Here is a 20,543-nt window from a genome sequence, read left to right as displayed (position 1 = left end):
TAATGTAGATTTTTGTGACTTCTATATTGTCATTGTTGATATTTTTTTCCCTCGACTAAATTGTATCATCGGGGTATTTTAATCCTTTAATTTTCTCATTTTTCGTTGGAGTTATAACAACCTTAATCTGCCTTAGCTTTATGGTTTATTAAAATAATAAATTTGAAATGATCATAATAATAAGGAATTTGTGATAACACCGTTACTACGATTAGTGGTGTTCATAAAACCTGAAAAATCGAATCAAACCAACCAAGAAAAACGATACTTTTTTGGTTTGGTTTGGTTTGGTTTTGGATTTGAATTTAAAAATCGATCAAATTTGGTTTTATTTTGGTTTCAATCGAAAAAGTCGAACCAAACCGACTATTGAAGTAGCTATTTAAAATTTAGTTATTTAAAATTTATTATTATACCTATATATATATGTATATTTTTATACAAAGTTTCTAAAATCGTATGTTGCATTTTAATAGTTTGTACTTTTAGTCTAGTTCTTTGCTATTATAATAATCTAGTTCTTTACTTTTACATTTTAGTTTGATTGGTAGTTTTCTTATGCTATGTACAAGACTCTATTTCATGTTAAAAATAAATTATTTTTAATTGAGTCATTAAATTATTCATCACTATTTGATTCAATTATCATCGATATATCTTGGTAAATGATATATTTGTCAAAGAGCAATTGGTTTGATAGTGTTCTAGTATTACGCTGAAAATGTAGTCGCCAGAATATGTTTGGTAGTGTATGTCTCATTTTAAGAAAAAAATGATAAATAACCGAAAACCCCGAAAAAACACAACATAAACTGAATCGATAAAAAATTGACTTAATTGGTTTGGTTTGATCCAATATTTAAAAAACCGACTTACTTGATTTGGTTTTTTTTTAGGAAAAAAACTGATCCAAATCGAACATGAACACCCCTAACTACGGTAACTCGTATGAATTAGTAGTAAAATTCAAAAGGATTTTCAAAAAAAATTCTTTAAGCTTAAGCCAAATGATTTCAAATAACATCATTAGGTGACTTGATACACTTAATTCATAGTCAAATGCTGAGGGATAAATTTAAATTTTGTTGTTTGTCGACGTCAAGTTCACCCATTTTGTATTGAAGCTTCCTTAATGGCAAGGGAAATACAAGAGGATTTGCTAATTACCAGAATATACAAAAACTAAAGGATTAACAGATAAAAAAACTGAGCAATTTCAAATGGTATTGAATTTTTTTATAGGAATTTCTCGTGAAACAAATATTGTTTCAACTAATTTATCAACAAAAAGATTTTAAAAAAAGAGAAAGGAAAGAACGTCAGTTATTTTTTTTTCCCTTTCAGTCATTCACTGCCCTTCGCGAAGTACTGGAACTGTATCAGCTTCTTCTTCTCCGGCGTTTGTCGTTCAGCTCCAGGTATATATTCCGGCCGGATTTTGTCATTTTCGTGATTAGCACGCAAATTTTTAATTGATCTGTTACCTCCACAACCTAGGAATTTAAAATTCACGAATTTTCAATTGATCGTTCATTTTTCATTGAATTTTAATTGCAAAATTAGTGATCAATTATTGCGATAAACTTACAGATTCGCAGCTTCTGATTCGCCGGAAAAAATTCATATCAGCCGGAGTTTCAACTTGAATAGATTGATATGAATTCGCGAAGGTTTGTGAACCGTCTAGTTTTAACCCTATTTATGTGCTTTTTTTATTGATTGTTTCGTGCATTATAGATCATAATAGCGCTCAAACTTGCTAGTTTCTCGAGGTGGAAAAGAGCCTTAGATTTTAGAATGTGTCATAATATAATATTAGGTTGGTTTAGCTTTTTCTACTCCTATTGGTGCTAGCTATCACTCATTCAACCCCGAATTTCTGAAATACTATGTTCTAGAGCCCTTAAATGGATGCAAATTTTTAGTATTATGAGCGAATTCCTGTTTGTGTGTGGGGGCTTTTTATCACCCCGCCTTTTCCTCTTTTTAAATGGTACAACAATAACAACACACGTAGTGCAATTCTAAAGTGGGGTATGAGGAGGGTAGTGTATACGCGGACCTTAACCCTATCTTGTCAAGATAGAAAGGCTGTTTTCGAAGACTCTCGACTCAATTTTACAACATATTTACATCTCTTTTTAAATGGTATGAGATGTAAATATGCGGTTCAGGGTTGATCCAATTTTAGTATTGTACCTTGACATTTGTCCACAGCATAAACTAGCCCCTCTCCTATGTCATATTGGCCTTGTCGGTCGGGCCAGTTTTTTACCTTTAACTTTACCTTGCTCCTGTCCTCTGTGCCTGTTCCTTATATGGATGTGAGGGTGGGAAACCTTCTTACTATCGAAACCGCTTTTGTGATGTGTAGTTTAATCTTCTTTGCATCCAGCTTTCTCGGAATTCATTGATAATCCTTGAATTCAGGGAACGTAGCAGTAGAGCTGCTCTATTTGATGGAATTGAGGAAGGTGGTATTAGGGCTTCTTCATCATATGATTCGCGCGAAATTGATGAACACGAGAATGAGAGGGCAATAGATGGGTTTCAAGATAGAGTTAATATGCTCAAAAGAGTAAGTTTTGCATACCTGAAAGCTCTTAGTTTTTTCAGCCAGCATTTGAGTTTTTATATGATCAATGTTTCTTTATATGGTCAATGTTTATGGGTTAAGTTGCAATACAGAACTTCCTCGGTTGTCCTTGTTGAGGTTTTTGTTATTTAAGATGAAATAGTCTTAAAATGAGGGTGAATGAGAAATGGAGGGAAAATAAAATTTTTTGAGTAAAATTTTAAGTTTTTCCCTCTTGACAATGAGACATTGTCCCATATTGGAAGAGGAAAAGATTTTTGGTGGGTATATATATAATTGCTCTTCTTGTAGCTCTTAAAGAGTTAAGAAGAAAGCAAGCCTCGCGCCGTCGTCGTCGTCGCTCGCTCGGCTCGGCTTCGGCTTTGGCTTCGGATTTGTGATAGCAGCCGCCTAATGCTCTTCCCACCATGGCCAAGTGCTTGCTCCACAAACAAGCTAGTGCATGCTCCAAACAATGTTGTCAAATGGTTTTAAGATAAATGAATGTGATAAATGTGTGTACATTAAAAATATTCCAAATCACATAGTCATTGTTTGCCTATATGTGGATGATATGCTTATAATGAGTAATGACATTGCCAACATAAATGCTACTAAGCGTATGCTCAATAGCAAGTTTGATATGAAAGACTTGGGAGTTGCTGATTTAATTCTGGGAATTAAGATCCATAAGACTACTCAAGGTCTGGCATTGTCACAATCTCATTATATTAAGACAGTACTTGAAAAATTCAAGCACTTGGGCTTTAAAGTTGCAAAGACTCCAATTGACGTGAATCTTGCATTAGCAAAGAATAAAGGCCAAAGCATATCACAATTGGATTATGCTCGTGTGTTGGGATGCTTAATGTATATCATGAATTGTACACGACCAGATATAGCTTGTGCTATAAGTAAACTGAGTCGATATACGAGCAATCCAGGCCAATCTCATTGGATGGCAATGAAATGAGTTTTGGGATATTTAGAACATACCCAGAACTTTGACTTGCACTACAGTAAATTCCCTGCGGTGATTGAGGGATACTGTGATGCAAATTGGATCACCGGTTCAACTGATTCTAAGTCCACGAGTGGATATGTATTCACTATTGGTGGAGGAGAGCGGTATCTTGGAAGTCGTCCAAACAAACATGTATTGCCCGCTCTACAATGGAGGCTGAATTCATAGCCTTAGATAAAGCCGGTGAAGAAGCTGAATGGCTCCGGAATTTCTTGGAAGACATTCCATTTTGGCCCAAACCGTTGGCACCAATATGCATACATTGTGATAGTCAAGCGGCAATTGGAAGGGCTGGGAGCGTTATGTATAACGGTAAATCTCGTCATATACGACGAAGACATAAAACCGTTAGGCAATTACTCTCTAGAGGAATTATCACGATTGACTATGTAAAGTCAAGTGATAATGTGTCAGATCCACTTACAAAAGGCCTAACTAGAGAGGTAGTTGAGAAATCATCAAGGGGAATGGGGCTATGGCCGAGAACAAGTCATTGTGGCGGTAACTCTACCTAGAAGACTGGAGATCCCAAGATCTAGGTTCAAGGAGATCAAACAAAGTCATTAATGACGGTTCAACATTGTCAAATAAAATTTTAGTCCGTTCTCGTGATGAGACAATGTTCAGTACCAAGGATAAAGCATTAAGGCTTTTTAATGATTTCTAAATTTGATACGGGGTATATCAAATAGTGTATCTACAGGATGACACGTTTAGGAATCACCTATGTAAGTGTGAAGTGTTAGCCGCTTCAAGGAGAACTTTGTAAGACCAGTTCTCTACGCACTTATGAAACCAGGCGGTGTTCATGGCTGAAACGAACACAACAATGAGAACCAAAGACGGTTAAGGGTTGATTGTGTGACTTATGTTTGTCTAGGTATACACCAAAGATCGACGGTTCAAAGATATCAAATCTACCGATTGACCGAGTATATCCGACATAAGTTCACTATGGAAAGTTCAAAGGGAAACCTACTTATCCAGATGCGATTAATCCTTGCTTGCAAATCACACAGCTTTTCCATGCATACTTCCGTGATATAGCCATTCCCCATTCATGTGGGGGATTGTTGAGGTTTTTGTTATTTAAGATGAAATAGTCTTAAAATGAGGGTGAATGGGAAATGGAGGGAAAATGAAATTTTTGAGTAAAATTTTAAGTTTCCCCCTCTTGACAATGAGACATTGTCCCATATTGGAAGAGGAAAAGATTTTTGGTGGGTATATATATAATTGCTCTTCTTGTAGCTCTTAAAGAGTTAAAGAAGAAAGCAAGCATCGCGCCGCCGCCGTCGTCGCTCGCTCTGCTCTGCTCGGCTTCGGCTTCAGATTCGGATTTGGATTTGGTCAAATTTATTTGTTAATAGTAAATATTAACGTAAGATTATCCGCATTTGTAACGGATATGTTCCAATTCGTGTATTGACCACCAGCTGCAATAGCAGCCGCCTAATGCTCTTCCCACCATGGCCAAGTGCTTGCTCCACAAACAAGCTAGTGCATGCTCCACCATGGAGGGTGGAGGGTCGTTCATCTTCAAAGCTGACTGCTATAAATATGTGCAGCAGCTGTTGAAGAAAAAAAAACACCAAACTGAAAACGCTCAACTTTGGCTATACATTGCACTCCTTCCTCTCAGCATTTCCATACGATTTTCTGAGTTTCTACTCCTTTGTTCTGCATTGTTTTAACTTCAAACAAAGTAACTGTAAGTGTGATTTGCTACCGAACTTTGTGTTCGCTGAAACACTGGGGTTTGAAGTACCGCTACACCAGTGTGTGATTCGTTCTATCCTGGGAGGAAATAATCCATAACCTTGGGTACTAGGAGGGGATTAAATTCCTTAAGGAAACACTGTGAATTCAGTGGGCTCGAATTAATTACTGTTTCATTACGATAACTTATATTTCCCTGAATTATTATTTACAAATACAGCAATATTGGCGGGACTAACAGTCCTCACTGAAGTATACACCCTTGGTCATGGGTGTCAAGGGTTGATTGAGGCTTCAATGGTGCAAAGCTTAGGAAGCCAACTATTTGAGATGAGATAACTGGAGGCTGTTGCTTTACTTAACTGACAACTGTATTTGTAAATGCATATACACACACTTTCCTCTTTATATTTTTGTTCATCATAATGACTGATGCTTTTGGGTGTCGAGGATCTTGCTCTCTCAAGATCACCACTGGGAAAATTTGATTATACCATGTGTAGAAATTCTTCTATAAGATCCTAGAATTTGTCACCTTGAGCACATTCTCTTAGAAGTCGTTCTTTTTTGTGTAATTACTCAGAAAGAAAATAAAGATAATCACGCGAATCTTTAAAAGCTGGCACTAAGAGGTTCCTGATTTCTCCATCGAGTTATCTTGAGAATGTGTAATTTTTGGTGATTGTTCAATAGGTTAGAGAAAATCTGTTCTTCTCTTCTGGTGCAACTTAAGTATTTGAGTCTTTTTAGTTTTCGTTTTCCTGCTGCTATTGTCATTCTAAATGAGTTATTGTGTACATCAAGTGAAACAACTCGCTATTGAAGTCGATAATGAGATATTGAACTTAGTGAAACTTACTCTTTTAGTCCTGAATCCTGATAATGCTTTATACCAACAGTTGACAGGTGATATACATGAGGAGGTGGAGACTCATAACCGGATGCTCGATAGAATGGTCAGCTTAGCTTAATAAAGTAACTTATCTTATTCTTTATCCTTTTGTAGTATGATTATTATACAAGTTTTTCTGGTTTGCCTATTCAGGGCAATGATATGGATTCTTCAAGGGGTGTTTTAGCTGGAACAATGGATAAATTTAAGATGGTATCGTTATTTACTGTAGATGACATTTGTTTCATTTTGGCTTGATGAAATGTGTTGCTGGTTTGAGCCGTTTCCATGATTTTCAGGTATTAGAGACAAAATCAAGCCGAAGGATGTTCACGCTCGTGGCCTCATTTGTGGTTCTGTTTTTGGTGGTATACTATCTCACTAGGTAATTAGTAATGTGAACAGATATATGTTCTGGATTGAAAGATGCTTGGCTGAGATTCTGATGTCAACATTACTGTCTCACTGTAAAAAAGTCTTGACTTTGTCTAGCTGTGTAAAAGTGTTTCATTGAGGGTAAAATTTGATTATGTTTTTTTTTTTTAAACCCATCCCAAATTAGGAGGATCTATAGTGTTTTCACACTTCTCCTCCAGCGTGACTCGAACCCAGAACCTTACGAGGTGCATCTTTGAATATACCGAGGGGAAAATCAGTGTAAGCCTATACTATTTAGAGATCATACACATAAATTGATAGAGAATGCAAATTATTGTTGTATCTAACAGTTTTGAGAAGGAAGTTGATGAAGTTCCGTTTACTGAAACAATCTCTGTTAGTTTATTGTTGAGTGTAATAATTACATAACTCGAATTTCCAAATGATGTTTTTAAAACTGTTCTAGTATGAGAAACAGGTGGTTCTTGCGTTCGTGTAATATTTGACTCTATCATATGTGTGTGTGTAAATTAAGGATTTTGATTTATTATTATACAACTGTAATATTTGTCTAAATTTATATGCATTATCCATTATTGCATATCTAAATGATTGTGTTTACTTATATGCATGGTATAATGTGTATTTAATTGTGAATTTAAAGAAATATAAATTTAAAACATGTTATATTAATTGTTTATAAAAAAATGTTATTTAATATACAAAAAGTAATATCATTAGTGAGAATATTATTAAATAAAAGATTATCCGTGTAAAAATCTCTTTTAAGGAATTAGCTATAAATAACTATCTATTTTGTCGTGTAGGTTATTCAAAAATCACTTACAGGTAGCCAGATGGTATATGATTTTCACTTATAGTGTAAAATTATTTGAGTCAAGGCCGAGTCAAGAGTTAAACCTGCAACTCAAGATAAATTGACGCTGAACACTTAACAGCTTAACACTAACATTATAGTTTGCGGCGGGGGCGGCTCAAGCGCACGTGGTAATTATGGCGTGTGGTAGCCACTAAATAAGGTGGTATTTATTTTTTATCCACCAATTCTAATGTTGAGCAAAAATAGTCGATACTCTATTAAAATTAATATGAAAAGACATTTTTACCCTTTCTTCTATTTTTTTTATTCCCAAACCCTTCCTTTATACGCTTCTCTAATTTAAGTTCAGAGCCAAAAATTTATAGGCAAAATTTCGCTCCCTCAATATCGTTTCTGCATGCAACTCTCTTCTCTCGATTGAAGTTCAGAGCCAAAATTTCGTTCCCTCAATATCGCTCCTGCCCAGCCCACAAAAATTTTCTGCGTATACTTTGTCCAACTTAATCTTTTCTCATTTGTCATCTTCTCTGCAGCGAACCAACGTACTGGTATGTTTTCGATTCTGCTTTTGTGCATTTTTCTTTTTGTATATCTCTAATCGTGATCAATGCTGTATTTGTCATCAAGTATGTGTGAGATGTCCAAAATAATGATTATAATTTGATTCGTTGAGGAATAAGGTGCAGATTTTTGTGAGAAAGTTATTGAGAACCTTTTGGTATTGAAATGTATTTGTGGTTCAATCAATATATTGATTATGTAAGGACATTTCAGAAAAATAGTCCTAAGAATTTGTAAGCTAGCTGTGTTTAGGAATTTTAATTAATTGTGCTTCTATTAAAGATGCATCTAATTAGGTCCTGGATTTTAGTTTTTTAGTTTAAATATTAAGAACATTTCAGAAAAATAGTCCTACGAATTTGTAAGCTAATTTTAGTTAATTGCGCTTCTATTAAAGATGCATCTAATTAGGTCTTGGATTTTAGATTTTTAGTTTAAATATTAAGGACATTTCAGAAAAATAGTCCTAAGAATTTGTAAGCTAATTTTAGTTTATTGTTCTTCTATTAAAGATGCATCTACTTAGGTCCTGGATTTTAGTTTTTTAGTTTAAATATTAAGGACATTTCAGAAAAATAGTCCTACGAATTTGTAAGCTAATTTTAGTTAATTGTGCTTCTATTAAAGATGCATCTAATTAGGTCCTGAATTTTAGTTTTTTAGTTTAAATATTAAGGACATTTTAGAAAAATAGTCCTAAGAATTTGTAAGCTAATTTTAGTTAATTGTGCTTCTATTAAAGATGCATCTAATTAGGTCTTGGATTTTAGATTTTTAGTTTAAATATTAAGGACATTTCAGAAAAATAGTCCTAAGAATTTGTAAGCTAATTTTAGTTTATTGTTCTTCTATTAAAGATGCATCTACTTAGGTCCTGGATTTTAGTTTTTTAGTTTAAATATTAAGGACATTTCAGAAAAATAGTCCTAAGAATTTGTAAGCTAAGTTTAGTTTACTGTTCTTCTATTAAAGATGCATCTACTTAGGTCATGGATTTTAGTTTTTTAGTTTAAATATTAAGGACATTTCAGAAAAATAGTCCTAATGTTTACGTTCTATTTCCTTCTTTGTAGTGTGCTAATGGAAGGAGATCGTATTTTCGAGTTTGATGATTGGCGTAATTTGATGAGCTATTGGAAAAGAGATTTTCAGTATAAGGAAACAATAAAAAATTTCTTGTCGAACACGCAATGGAAGAAGTTGAGGGATGGTGTTTTCGGAAACTTTTTCCGATTACAAGGTGTGAAGTTATGTGGTAGACTTATTCATTGTGTGTTGCTTTCAGAAATTATAAGCAATGACTCGCATTCAATGACATTCAAGGTTTTTGATCATGAAGTGAAGTTTACACGTGAAGCGTTCCAGATAATTACTGGGTTGAAATGTTCTTCTTCAGTGGACTTCAAAGTTTTGGGTGAAAGAGAGAATAGGCTTTCGAAAGTCTACTTCCTTGGAAAGGATAGAATCGAGTTAGGCGATTTGTGGCATTTTATTACTAGTCACCCATATGGTACAACTGCATCATTTATAGGCAGCCATGACGATGCAGTGAAGTTGGCAACAATTTATTTTGTTGAATCTGTGTTGATGGGGAAGCGCAAGAATCGAAATGTGTCTGAGCGGGTAATGAAAATCGTAGATGACGATAACCTCTGCTCTTCTTTCAATTGGGGCTCTCTTTGTTATGAAAAGTTACTAAAATCATTGAAGAGCTGCTTGAAGCCCAAACAAAATACTTCAGAGAATGAGAAAGAGAAAGAGAAAGATAAAGATAAAGAGAAGGACAGTTATACTATACTTGGCTTCCCTTTCGCCTTCTGTGTTTGGATTATGAAAGTATTCCCAATTTTTCAAGAAAAATAATTTGTGAACGTCAGAGAATGTGGGTTCCCCCGGATGCTATGTTATTCAGATAGGAAATCTCCACATTATGACACCCTATGTAAAAAGTACTTCCATAATAAAAAAGTAAGCTAACAAGATTACTAGCTATTTTTTTGTTTATGTGTTTTAGTTCTGAATACTTACGTTTTTTTCCTTATATAATAGTTGTATCAGTTGCTCGAGATGGTACCATTTCTTTCTTCTGAAGTAGATGCGAAGCCCACTAGTGTGCATGTGCCATTGTCTCAAGATCAAAGTTCAATGCCTTCAACACAATTTGATGAAGTCTTGCTTAAGGAAATTGTTAACGTAGGTTTTCTGTCTTTGAATACCATTAGTTTTTTATTTGCTTATTTTTGCTTAAGAGACTTTTTTGTTTTTATGGTTTTTGATTCAGAGATTATCGGAGAAGTTCAAAAAGGATATGGAGGTAGAATGTACTAGAATACATAAAAAAAATAGCTTTATCAGAAAAAAGGATTCAAAATGACATCAAGGTAATATCCTTAATTTCTGTGTTTGTAACTCTAAGTTAAGGACACTATGTCCTTAATTTTTGAGCTTGTAACTCTCAGTTTAGGACTTCATATTCTTAACTTTTGAACTTGTAACTCTAAGTTCAGGACTACATGTCCTTAACTTTTTAACTTGTAACTCTAAGTTCAGGACTACCTGTCCTTAACTTTTTAACTTGTAGCTCTAAGTTCAGGACTACATGTCCTTAACTTTTTAACTTGTAACTCTAAGTTCAGGACTACCTGTCCTTAACTTTTTAACTTGTAGCTCTAAGTTCAGGACTACATGTCCTTAACTTTTTAACTTGTAACTCTAAGTTCAGGACTACCTGTCCTTAACTTTTTAACTTGTAGCTCTAAGTTCAGGACTACATGTCCTTAACTTATAAGCAGCTAACTTTCTGATTCTTATTTTAAATACTATCTCACAGTTTTTAAAGAAAAACCTAGGATCAAAGATTGATACTTTATTGAAGCTTCTTGACAAACCTCATGAAAGGACCATAGAGAGAGAACCTAGTGTTCCAATTAGCAAAGATGCAGTTGATTATCAATGTGATGATATAGATGTGCATGTAGAAGATCATTATGAAAGCGATTATAGAGATGCGCGATTATAGAGATGCACATCTAGAAGATGAAACTGATATTGACATCGAAATTGGGAAAGGTTAGATACAGTTTTTGAATTTGTTATCATTGAAATTTATATTCAATAGCATAATACATATAAACTTTTTTGTGATTACAAATGTGTGTAGAATCTTTTGATGGAGTGCAAGTTCAAGATGAAATGGAATGTCAAGACCAGGACAATCCAAAAGAGACAAGTGTAACAGACATAATTTGTAAATCTGGAGTGCAATCTCAGGATTTAGAAAATCCATTGGGAACAAGTATAAGTGAGATTGTATGCAAATGTGTTGAAAAAATATATGATCTATCTACACCTCTCTCACTTAAAGAGAAATTTGGAAATCAAAATGATGCCAATCAAGGTTAGATGGAATTTTCATGACATGTTGAATGTTAGTTTTAGTAAACTATTAGTAACAAGTATTAATTGTAAATGTTACAGAATCTTTTGAAACTGCAAGGAAAGAAGATGGAGTGGACTATCATGATGATGAAATTTCAAAAGAGAGAAGTGGAGGACAATCTCAAGACATAGAAAATACCCAAGGAACAAGCATAAGTGATATTGTTTGCAAATGTATAGAAGGAACGTATGATATCTCTACACCTCTCTCTCTTACAGACAATATTGGAAGTCAAAAAAATGCTAGTCAAGATAATGATTTAACTGGCATGATCTTGACAGTTGCAAAAGGTTAGACGGAGTTTTTTTTCATCTTATACATGTTTGTTTTAATAAAAGATTAGTAACAAGTACTAATTGTGTTAGCTCCTGTAAATATTTTGCAGAATCTTGTGAACTTGCAATCGAAGAACATGGAGAACAGTTGCAAGATAAAAAAAATGCAAGCAATATGTCAACACTATTGTCTGTTAAAGAAATACAAGAAGGCAGCGTGGCCAACACAAGTATTGATTGTGTCCTTAATATTGTATTCATAATTCAAATTGTCAGGACATTTCAAAAATTATGTCCTTAGTTTTTGTCTCTTCATTTGACAATTCATAGAATTGACGACTTGCAGCAAACTAATGTATATGTAGTGTTGCTTGCAGAGCAAAACAAAAATGAAGTCGTTAACCAATATACTAGGAAAAGGAAGAGAGATAGTATTGATTTTGATGGTCCATCATTTGCTATTCTTACTCCTACTCCTTCGACTACACAAATGAGCATTGATGAGGGTTTGTCTATGGAGGTTGAAGGAAATGTTGAAGAAGAGCTTGGTCGAGGGAAAAGGAATAAGAAGCTTAGTTGGCAATTGAAATCTCCTTTTGAACAGAAAATAAAAAGAGGAACATCGATGGCACACAATGAAAATACTCCTAAGTACACATGCTGGATAAAATCAAAATATACTCGTACATGTATTTTTCATTATGCCAAAGATGATAAAAACTTATTGAAGAAATTCATTGGGTGGTTGGGCAAGGAGAAATGGAAAGGTCGCAAAAAAGTGTAAGTCCCTAAATGTATTCATTATTTCTTAATTGCTTACATTTGTCCTTAATTTTTGAACTTGTAACTGTAAGTTAAGGACTACATGTCCTTAACTTTTGAATTTGCAACTCTAACTTCAGGACTAAGTGTCCTTAATTTTTGAACTTCCACTCTAAGTTCAGGACCAATTGTCCTTAACTTATGCGCTTGTTACTCTAAGTTCATGACTAATTGTCCTTTAATTTATGAGCTAGTAAGTCTAAGTTCAGGACCAAGTGTCCTTAACTTTTGAACTTGTAAATGTAAGTTAAGGACATCCTGTCCTTAACTTTTGAATTTGCAACTCTAACTTCAGGACCAAGAGTCCTTAATTAGGAATTGAGAACTAACTTATAAACTTTCTAACTTTGATATTTTCAAAATTTTCAGGGGACAAACTGATATATATGCTGAGGATAATGGTATGAGAAAGAATCCATATAAATTGTACCATAAAAAAATCAGTAGAAAAATGTTCTTCCTTGAGCTTGCAGATAGTAGCTTTGTACTTGATGATAAGGTTTGATAATTCACAAGGCATTTGTTTTCTTTCTTCTTAATTTATTGTTTATTATTTATTTATGACTGATGAATTTTTTTTTCTTTTTTTGCCTTTTTATGAAGCATATTGATATTGCCCTGTATTATTTGAGAAAGAAGGAATGCTACCACCCTTGCGCCCATCCTTTTCGTTGCACAACTACATATATACTTTTTGATAACTATATGCTAATTGTGTATAAGGATTTCAATGAAGATGCTTTAGATTTGTTTTGGTGTGATGATAATCAGTTGGTTCTCACACCATATGTGTGGGGTGACAATCATAGATGTGGAATTGCTTGGACAGAGGTTGACAAAATCTTTTTTCCATGTCGGCTTCCTTCAGAAGATAATGATATTGTGACACATTTTCTTTTGGGGGTATTGGACTTGAATGAGAGAAAGATTGATGTGTACGATTCCATATATAGTGAGCCATATGAGCAAGGAATGAAACACATTGAAATGTATGCACGCATGATCCCCCACTTGCTAAAGTTCTCACAGTTTGAGAAAAATCACAAGTCCTTTGGAAATGCATTCAACAAATTTGATATTCAGTGGCAAAGATCACCACACCAAACTGGATCGTACGTGTTGTCATTTGCTATAGAATTTATATGTACTTTAGATTTATTTTATTAAAGATATTGTTTAATTGACTCCATATTTTTCTTAGGACTGATTGTGGTGCATTCCTAATCAAGTATGTGGAGTTGTTGGGGAAAGGATGTGGAGAAATTTCAACCTGAGGACATATCAAACTTCAGAAAAGAACTTGAAGCAAATCTTTGGGCACATGGAGAGTGGAAAAGAAATTCTGGTTATGATACACCACCAGAAAATGCCGGCGATGACTATGATAGTAAAAATGAAACTTCCTGCCCAAAAGAGCTGTAGTGTAGTTGTAAAGAAAGTCAGCTGTAGTGAAATTGGTATAAAATTATTGTAAAGAATCCATATGAATTCTGAAATATCCTGTAAATTGTCACAAGGCACTTTATTTTGTTTGCATAGCATAATTTTTTGGTCACAGCTATGCTAAATTACAGTTTTAGCAGTAATATGAAGGCATCGTGTTATTAATTTCTTTCTTTCTGTTAACTATTGATTTGTCCATTTTTCACTGTTTTAAAGGGCCAATCTTTGATTAAATTGTCTTGAAGTTTTTAGAAATTCAAAGCAACACACATTGATTATTGTAGAACTTCAGAATCTGTTAACTACATCCTTATTTGTTGAAGGATGAAAATAATATTCAAGACATATTTTTTTAAATGTGCTAAACTTTTGGAATATAGACAATAAACTGAGATTTCCAGAAGTTAAGGACATTTTAGAAATTTATGTCCTATATATTAGATTCATACTTCAAATGTTCAGGACGTTTCAAAAAATTATGTCCTGAAGTCTACTTGTACCAATCTCATTTTAAAAATAAGATGTAGCAAGTTGTGTTTAGCAAGCTGCAGATGTCAATTTTATAACTACTGATTTGTCCATTTTAAATTGCCAGTTTTTTATTAAATCTGCAGAGATATAGCAAAAGATACATTGATTGTTGTAGAACTTCAGGACATTATGTTCATAAATGTCCTGATTTGTTGAAGGATGAAAATAATATTCAGGACATATTTTTCTGAAATGTCCTGAACTTCTGGAAATCTAGATAATAATACAGAAGTTAAGAACATTTTAGAAATTTATGTCCTTAATATTAGATTCATACTTGAAATTTTCAGGACTTGTAAAAGATTATATCCTTAAGTTTTACTTGTACCAATCTCATTTTAAAAATAAAGATGTAGCAAGTTGCAGGCGTCAAATTATATAAAGAAAAGGACTTTCTTTTTTACTTATGACAAGAATAAAATCCCATAAACAATAATTGGTCCGACAAAGGTAAATTAAACTCCCAGAAAAAGAAAAGAAAAAGAAACAAAGAGCAAGTAAGTGCAAAGAAACTCTGAAAATTCAGGACATCTTTTATATAACCATCTGCTAATGTTTACTTGCTCAAATAAAAACAATCTAAATGAATCCAATTTATAGCAAAAACTTAAAAGAGTAGATAAACATAAGTGGATATATCTATTATTCTCTATGCTTCCTTGAAAATGGATGGACTGCCGGAGAATATATACATGATGTTCTATTATGACTAATTCTTCTGCAACGACCATATTTGAATGTTATTTTTGATGATTAATATGCCTTTTATTCTGCCTTCTACCTGGTGGGACTTTGAAATCTGGAGGTTTAATAATTTGTGACTTAACACTCTCTGGTACAATCCAAGAATCCGTATTTCCTACAGGATGTATTTGTCTTTCATATGTTTTCAGCCAAGATTCCTTTAAGTACCAGTCCGAGCAGAAATTAGACTTCTTGATGTTTCTCTTCTCGATAGCTGCAATTGCATGTATACATGGCAATTCATCAAATTGAAACTGAAAACAATCACATGTTCTTTTGTTTAAGTCCACCAAGAAAGTAATTCCTTCTTCCTCAACTCTAGAACGCCATGAATCAACAGGGAAGACCTTCAAAGTTGAAAAACTATAAGTTAGTACATTATGTTAAATTATCATTAAAATAATAAGCTAAAGTAAGAACATAATACTTACATTTAAAGTAAAAGCTAAATCTATCTTTTTCTTCAATTCCTCTTCTACCCAACAAGAAACGTCATAAAAAGTTCCTTCTGCTTCATTTCTTCTTTCATAAAACCAACGTTGTAGCTTCACTTGGATGAAATCCATCATTCTTAATATAGGCAACTCCCTTGCTTCTAATAGCACAGAATTCATTGACTCAACTGTGTTTGTTGTGAGCATGTCATATCTTCATCGTGGACTACAAGAACGTGCCCACCTTTCCGGTGGTTCTTCCATCAAGTAGTCAAAAGTCTTCTTATCAACTTTTGCTATATCTGACATGTATAAATCAAATTCTTTGCGCCTATATACTCTTGCAGCACTTTAAAAAAGTTTTATGACCTCACTTTTCACTTTCCTTCGCTTTAGGTTCTGCTCTAAATGATAGATACAAATCCCATGGTGGCTTTCAGGATATACCTTTGCAATGCCATGTGTAATAGATTGATGCCTGCATGATAAAAAAATTAAATTGTCACGGCTCCCAATTGCATTGTGAAGCTCACTAAAGTACCACTCATAGGAATTGTTATTTTCAGATTCTACAATTCCAAAGGCTAGTGAGAATATTTGGTTATTTGCATCCTTTGAAACTGAAATCATTAAAACACCACGATATTTTGACTTCAAAAAAGTTGCATCAACAGCAATCACTGGTCTACAATGATTCCAACCAGCTATTGATGATGCATATGTATAAAACATATAAAGAAACCTGAAAATATAGTTTAACATAAGGTTAAAAATACAGGACACCAAATCCTTAATATTTTCACTGCACATATCAAAGTTAAGGACACAATATCCTTAACATTTTCAGTGCACATATCAAAATTAAGGAGAACTTGTCCTTAACTTTTAGAATGCACACATCAAAGTTAAGGAGAACTTGTCCTTAACTTTTAGAATGCACACATCATAGTTAAGGACACCATGTCCTTAACTTTTACAATGCACACATTAAAGTTAAGGACACCATGTCCATAACATTTTCATTGCACACATCAAAGTTAAGGACACCACGTCCTTAATATTTTCACTGCACACATCAAAGTTAAGGACACTATGTCCTTAAGTTTTTCACTGCACACAGCAAAGTTAAGGACACCATGTCCTTAACTTTTTCACTGCACACATCAAAGTTAAGGACACCATCTCATTAACTTTTTCACTGCACACATCTAAGTTAAGGACACCATGTCCTTAATATCTTCACTGCACACAGCAAAGTTAAAGACATTGTGTCCTTAACTTTTACAATGCACACATCAAAGTTAAGGACACCATGTCCTTAAGTTTTTCACTACACACATCCAAGTTAAGGACATTATGTCCTTAACTTTTTCACTGCACACATCCAAGTTAAGGACACCATGTCCTTAATATTTTCACTGCACACATCAAAGTTAAGGACACCATGTCCTTAACATTTTTACTGCACACATCAACGTTAAGGACACAATATCCTTAAATTTTTCATTGCACACATCCAAGTTAAGGACACCATGTCCTAAGGTTTATAAAACAGACTAATAAACTCTTTTTGATTGTTTACCTGTTGTTGTCGTCTATCTTTATGTTAGTGTATGTTCCAGGATTTTTACTTTTCATCATATACAAGTATGAAGACAATAATTTATAACTCTCTTCAGGAGTTCCTCTTATTAAAGCTGAAGCACGTTGAATAGCACGCCACGCCTTGTGATAACCAATGTTTAGTCCATGCATTTTTTGCATTTCTGCCATGACAAAGGCTGGTGTAACTTCAAATCTTGGGTCTCAAAGATTGTCGATAATGTAACCACTAATCAACTTTGAAGTTGCATGCCTTTGATCAGCTTTCATAGTGTTAACTGAGCAGTCATGATTTTTCTCAATCTTTACTATCTTGAATAGTGTTGAATCTTTAATTCTGAAAGTACGCACACACCACCCACACCTATCATCATTGCATTTTAACGAATATCTTGTTGAGCTTGATCTAACAACCTTGAATTCAAAATGTCCTTTAATTGCTATATTAGAAAAATAGTTAATTATACTCTTCTTTTTGTCAAATATTGATCCCACTTTTATTTTATCCAACGAAGCATTTTCTCTTAATATCGTAGTTGGGGATTCTTTTTGTTTCGAATTTGAGATTTGGCTAGTTAGTTTAGTAAAGGTTTTTTCAGCAACTTCTTCTATTACCGGTGCACTCTCTAAGACTTGAATACCCAAAACTTGTTCGTTGTCAATCTCTATAATGCTTTGTCCTTCTACTTGAATAGAATCAAATGTTTGAAGCACCTCTTCAGTTATTGGTTGAGCTTTAACCACATCTATTTCCATTATCTGTTGGCATTTGTCTTGATTGTCTTGTTGAGTTTCTGTACTGACATGTTCAAAGGTGCTTGTAGAATCAAAAACTCTTTCCGAAATATCAACAATGAAACGACAGCCCTTGAAGAGTGAATGACTTTTTAGTAACTCTATACATGTGTGAAGATCTAAATCTTTGGATACAAGCATTCCCTTGCTTGTTCCCAGATTGATATCAAACCATATCATTGCTTCAAACTTGTCTCTGTCCAATTCAATAACTTCAAATACCTGGTTAATGAAATCTTCAAATCGAATTGCCTCAGGTACTAGAACAAGATTTGTTTGATGATCAAGATACTTATAGTCTGCAATCCATCTACCATTAAAAGCAACTATAATACATATTGTATCCATCCTGCAAGTCAAGAAAATGAGAAATTCAGGACATATTTATACAACAATCGTGAAGTTAAGGACAAGATGTCCTAAACTTTATCAATACAAGTTGCAAAACACAGGACACTATGTCCTTAATATTTAGAACAACAGTCATGAAGTTAAGGATATCATGTCGTAAACTTTATCAATACAAGTTGCAAATACAGGACACTATGTCTTTAATATTTACATAGTAGTCATAAAGTTAAGGACATCATGTCCTAAACTTTATTAGTATAGGTTGCAAAAATAGGACACTATGTCCTTAACTTTTACACAGTAGTCATGAAATTAAGGACATCATGTCCTAAACTTTATCAGTACAAGTTGCAAAAACAGGACACTATGTCCTTAAATTTGATGTGTGCAGTCAAAATATTAAGGACATGGTGTCCTTAACTTGGATATGTGCATTGTAAAAGTTAAGGACAAGCAATCCTTAACTTTGATGTGTGCAGCGAAAAAGTTAAGGACATTGTGTCCTTAACTTTGCTGTATGCAGTAAAAATGTTAAGGACATGGTGTCCTAAACTTTATTAGTATAGGTTGCAAAAACAGGACACTATGTCCTTAATTTTTACACAGTAGTCATGAAGTTAAGTACATCATGTCCTAAACTTTATCAGTACAAGTTGCAAAAACAGGACACTATGTCCTTAACTTTGATGTGTGCAGTCAAAATGTTAAGGACATGGTGTCCTTAACTTCGATGTGTGCATTGTAAAAGTTAAGAACAAGTTGTCCTTAACTTTGATGTATGCATTGTAAAAGTTAAGGACAAGTTGTCCTTAACTTTAATGTGTGCAGTGAAAAAGTTAAGGACAAGTTGTCCTTAACTTTGATGTGTGCAGTGAAAATGTTAAGGACATGGTGTCCTAAACTTTATTAGTATAGGTTGCAAAATCAGGACACTATATCCTTAATTTTTACACAGTAGTCATGAAGTTAAGGACATCATGTCCTAAACTTTATCAGTAAAAGTTGTAAAAACAAGACACTATCTCCTTAACTTTGATGTGTGCAGTCAAATGTTAAGGACATGGTGTCTTTAACTTGGATGTATGCATTGTAAAAGTTAAGGACATGATGTCCTTAACTTCGATGTGTGCATTGTAAAAGTTAAGGACAAGCTGTCCTTAACTTTGATGTGTGCATTGTAAAAGTTAAGGACAAGCTGTCCTTAACTTTGATGTGTGCAGTGAAAAAGTTAAGGACATTGTGTCCTTAACTTTATTAATACAATTTGCAAATACAGGACACTATGTCCTTAATATTTAGAACAACAGTCATGAAGTTAAGGACATCGTGTCCTTAACTTTATTAATACAAGTTGCAAAATACAGGACACTTTATCCTTAATATTTTTTAGAATAACAGTCATGTTAAGGACACCAAATCCTTAACATTATGTCCTCAATATTTACAGAACAATCACAGAGTTAAGGACGCGATGTCCTTAACGTTATCAATACAAAAAAGAAAAAAATCAAATTCCTAGCATCTTATTCTTCAGTAACGAAATAAAAATCTACATAAACACACAAAAGCATATAGAGATATCTGAAACTTTAGAACTTACTGTAATTTTATGGTGAATTTTGGACGAGAAAGTTGAATTCTGAACTTAGACAAAAAGTTTAAAATCAGAAGAGAAGCTTCTGCAATTTTGGATGATCACAACAATTCTCTGCACGTAAGTTTGAGCTGCTGCTGATCGTGAATAAGGAGCGTATGTATCAGCGAAATTCTATATAGCAGAAGGGTATTTTCTTCCGGGCGGGTAAAAGTTTATTAAAGCAGTGGCTAAAGACTAAATACATTTAAAATAGTGGCTTAAAAGTAAATACATGTGTTATTACTGGCTATCTGTGCACATCGCCCACACACGTGAGGCCTAAGGCGAAAGTTTAATATGGGCCTAAGTATTTATAGGAACGTTATAATATATATTTTTATTTAAAATGTATTCTCCTAGAATCTAGCTATTGGTGCCAAGATGGTTTTGAATAACCAGATGCATTTTTTCTTGTTGACATATTTATATTTTAAAAAAAATTAAACAATATGTACATAATAAAATTAATAAAATAATAAAT

The 20,543-nt window shown here is 33.7% G+C and overlaps 4 protein-coding genes across 4 annotated transcripts; 2 read left to right on the top strand and 2 right to left on the bottom strand.

Annotated features, from left to right (window-relative positions):
- The first annotated feature begins 1,182 nt into the window (after nt 1-1,182).
- LOC107809396 (bet1-like SNARE 1-1) lies at nt 1,183-6,719 on the top strand. The gene is made up of 6 exons (XM_016634010.2): nt 1,183-1,418; nt 1,591-1,670; nt 2,431-2,578; nt 6,218-6,274; nt 6,364-6,423; nt 6,510-6,719. Exons 2-6 carry the CDS (start codon nt 1,657-1,659, stop codon nt 6,597-6,599), a joined length of 369 nt encoding a protein of 122 aa, XP_016489496.2. The 5' UTR covers nt 1,183-1,418; nt 1,591-1,656; the 3' UTR covers nt 6,600-6,719.
- A 4,108-nt stretch (nt 6,720-10,827) lies between these two features.
- On the top strand, nt 10,828-12,448 carry LOC142171378 (uncharacterized). The gene is made up of 4 exons (XM_075233742.1): nt 10,828-11,059; nt 11,151-11,387; nt 11,468-11,719; nt 11,815-12,448. Exons 1-4 carry the CDS (start codon nt 10,978-10,980, stop codon nt 12,003-12,005), a joined length of 762 nt encoding a protein of 253 aa, XP_075089843.1. The 5' UTR covers nt 10,828-10,977; the 3' UTR covers nt 12,006-12,448.
- A 2,792-nt stretch (nt 12,449-15,240) lies between these two features.
- On the bottom strand, nt 15,241-15,858 carry LOC142171673 (uncharacterized). The gene is made up of 2 exons (XM_075235360.1): nt 15,676-15,858; nt 15,241-15,591 (listed from the first exon to the last, which is right to left on the bottom strand). The coding sequence occupies exons 1-2, from the start codon at nt 15,856-15,858 to the stop codon at nt 15,241-15,243; spliced, it is 534 nt and encodes a 177-aa protein (XP_075091461.1).
- Nucleotides 15,859-15,894: 36 nt separating this feature from the next.
- On the bottom strand, nt 15,895-17,451 carry LOC142171672 (protein FAR-RED ELONGATED HYPOCOTYL 3-like). The gene is made up of 4 exons (XM_075235359.1): nt 17,261-17,451; nt 16,220-16,420; nt 16,098-16,156; nt 15,895-15,980 (listed from the first exon to the last, which is right to left on the bottom strand). The coding sequence occupies exons 1-4, from the start codon at nt 17,449-17,451 to the stop codon at nt 15,895-15,897; spliced, it is 537 nt and encodes a 178-aa protein (XP_075091460.1).
- Nucleotides 17,452-20,543: the final 3,092 nt, after the last annotated feature.

Source organism: Nicotiana tabacum, chromosome 17 (genome assembly GCF_000715075.1).
Source record: "Nicotiana tabacum cultivar K326 chromosome 17, ASM71507v2, whole genome shotgun sequence".
Taxonomy (NCBI): Eukaryota; Viridiplantae; Streptophyta; class Magnoliopsida; order Solanales; family Solanaceae; genus Nicotiana; species Nicotiana tabacum.
The sequence above is the reverse complement of the archived record's forward strand: the minus strand, read 5'-3'. Positions and strand labels throughout refer to the sequence as shown.

Excerpts from the sequence above, each read along its gene's own strand:
- LOC142171378 (XM_075233742.1), top strand. The coding sequence starts at position 10,978 with ATGAAAGCGATTATAGAGATGCGCGATTATAGAGATGCACATCTAGAA. Across the intron at positions 11,060-11,150 it reads TGACATCGAAATTGGGAAAG|AATCTTTTGATGGAGTGCAA; the intron begins GTTAGATACAGT and ends AAATGTGTGTAG. Across the intron at positions 11,388-11,467 it reads TCAAAATGATGCCAATCAAG|AATCTTTTGAAACTGCAAGG; the intron begins GTTAGATGGAAT and ends TAAATGTTACAG.
- LOC142171672 (XM_075235359.1), bottom strand. The coding sequence starts at position 17,451 with ATGGCAGAAATGCAAAAAATGCATGGACTAAACATTGGTTATCACAAG. Across the intron at positions 16,421-17,260 it reads AAGATAGACGACAACAACAG|GTTTCTTTATATGTTTTATA; the intron begins GTAAACAATCAA and ends CTATATTTTCAG. Across the intron at positions 15,981-16,097 it reads TGAAAGCCACCATGGGATTT|ATATAGCAAAAGTTGATAAG; the intron begins GTATCTATCATT and ends TATACATGTCAG.
- LOC107809396 (XM_016634010.2), top strand. Across the intron at positions 2,579-6,217 it reads GAGTTAATATGCTCAAAAGA|TTGACAGGTGATATACATGA; the intron begins GTAAGTTTTGCA and ends TTATACCAACAG. Across the intron at positions 6,275-6,363 it reads ACCGGATGCTCGATAGAATG|GGCAATGATATGGATTCTTC; the intron begins GTCAGCTTAGCT and ends TTGCCTATTCAG.
- LOC142171673 (XM_075235360.1), bottom strand. The coding sequence starts at position 15,858 with ATGAATTCTGTGCTATTAGAAGCAAGGGAGTTGCCTATATTAAGAATG. Across the intron at positions 15,592-15,675 it reads ATTTAGCTTTTACTTTAAAT|GTCTTCCCTGTTGATTCATG; the intron begins GTAAGTATTATG and ends TCAACTTTGAAG.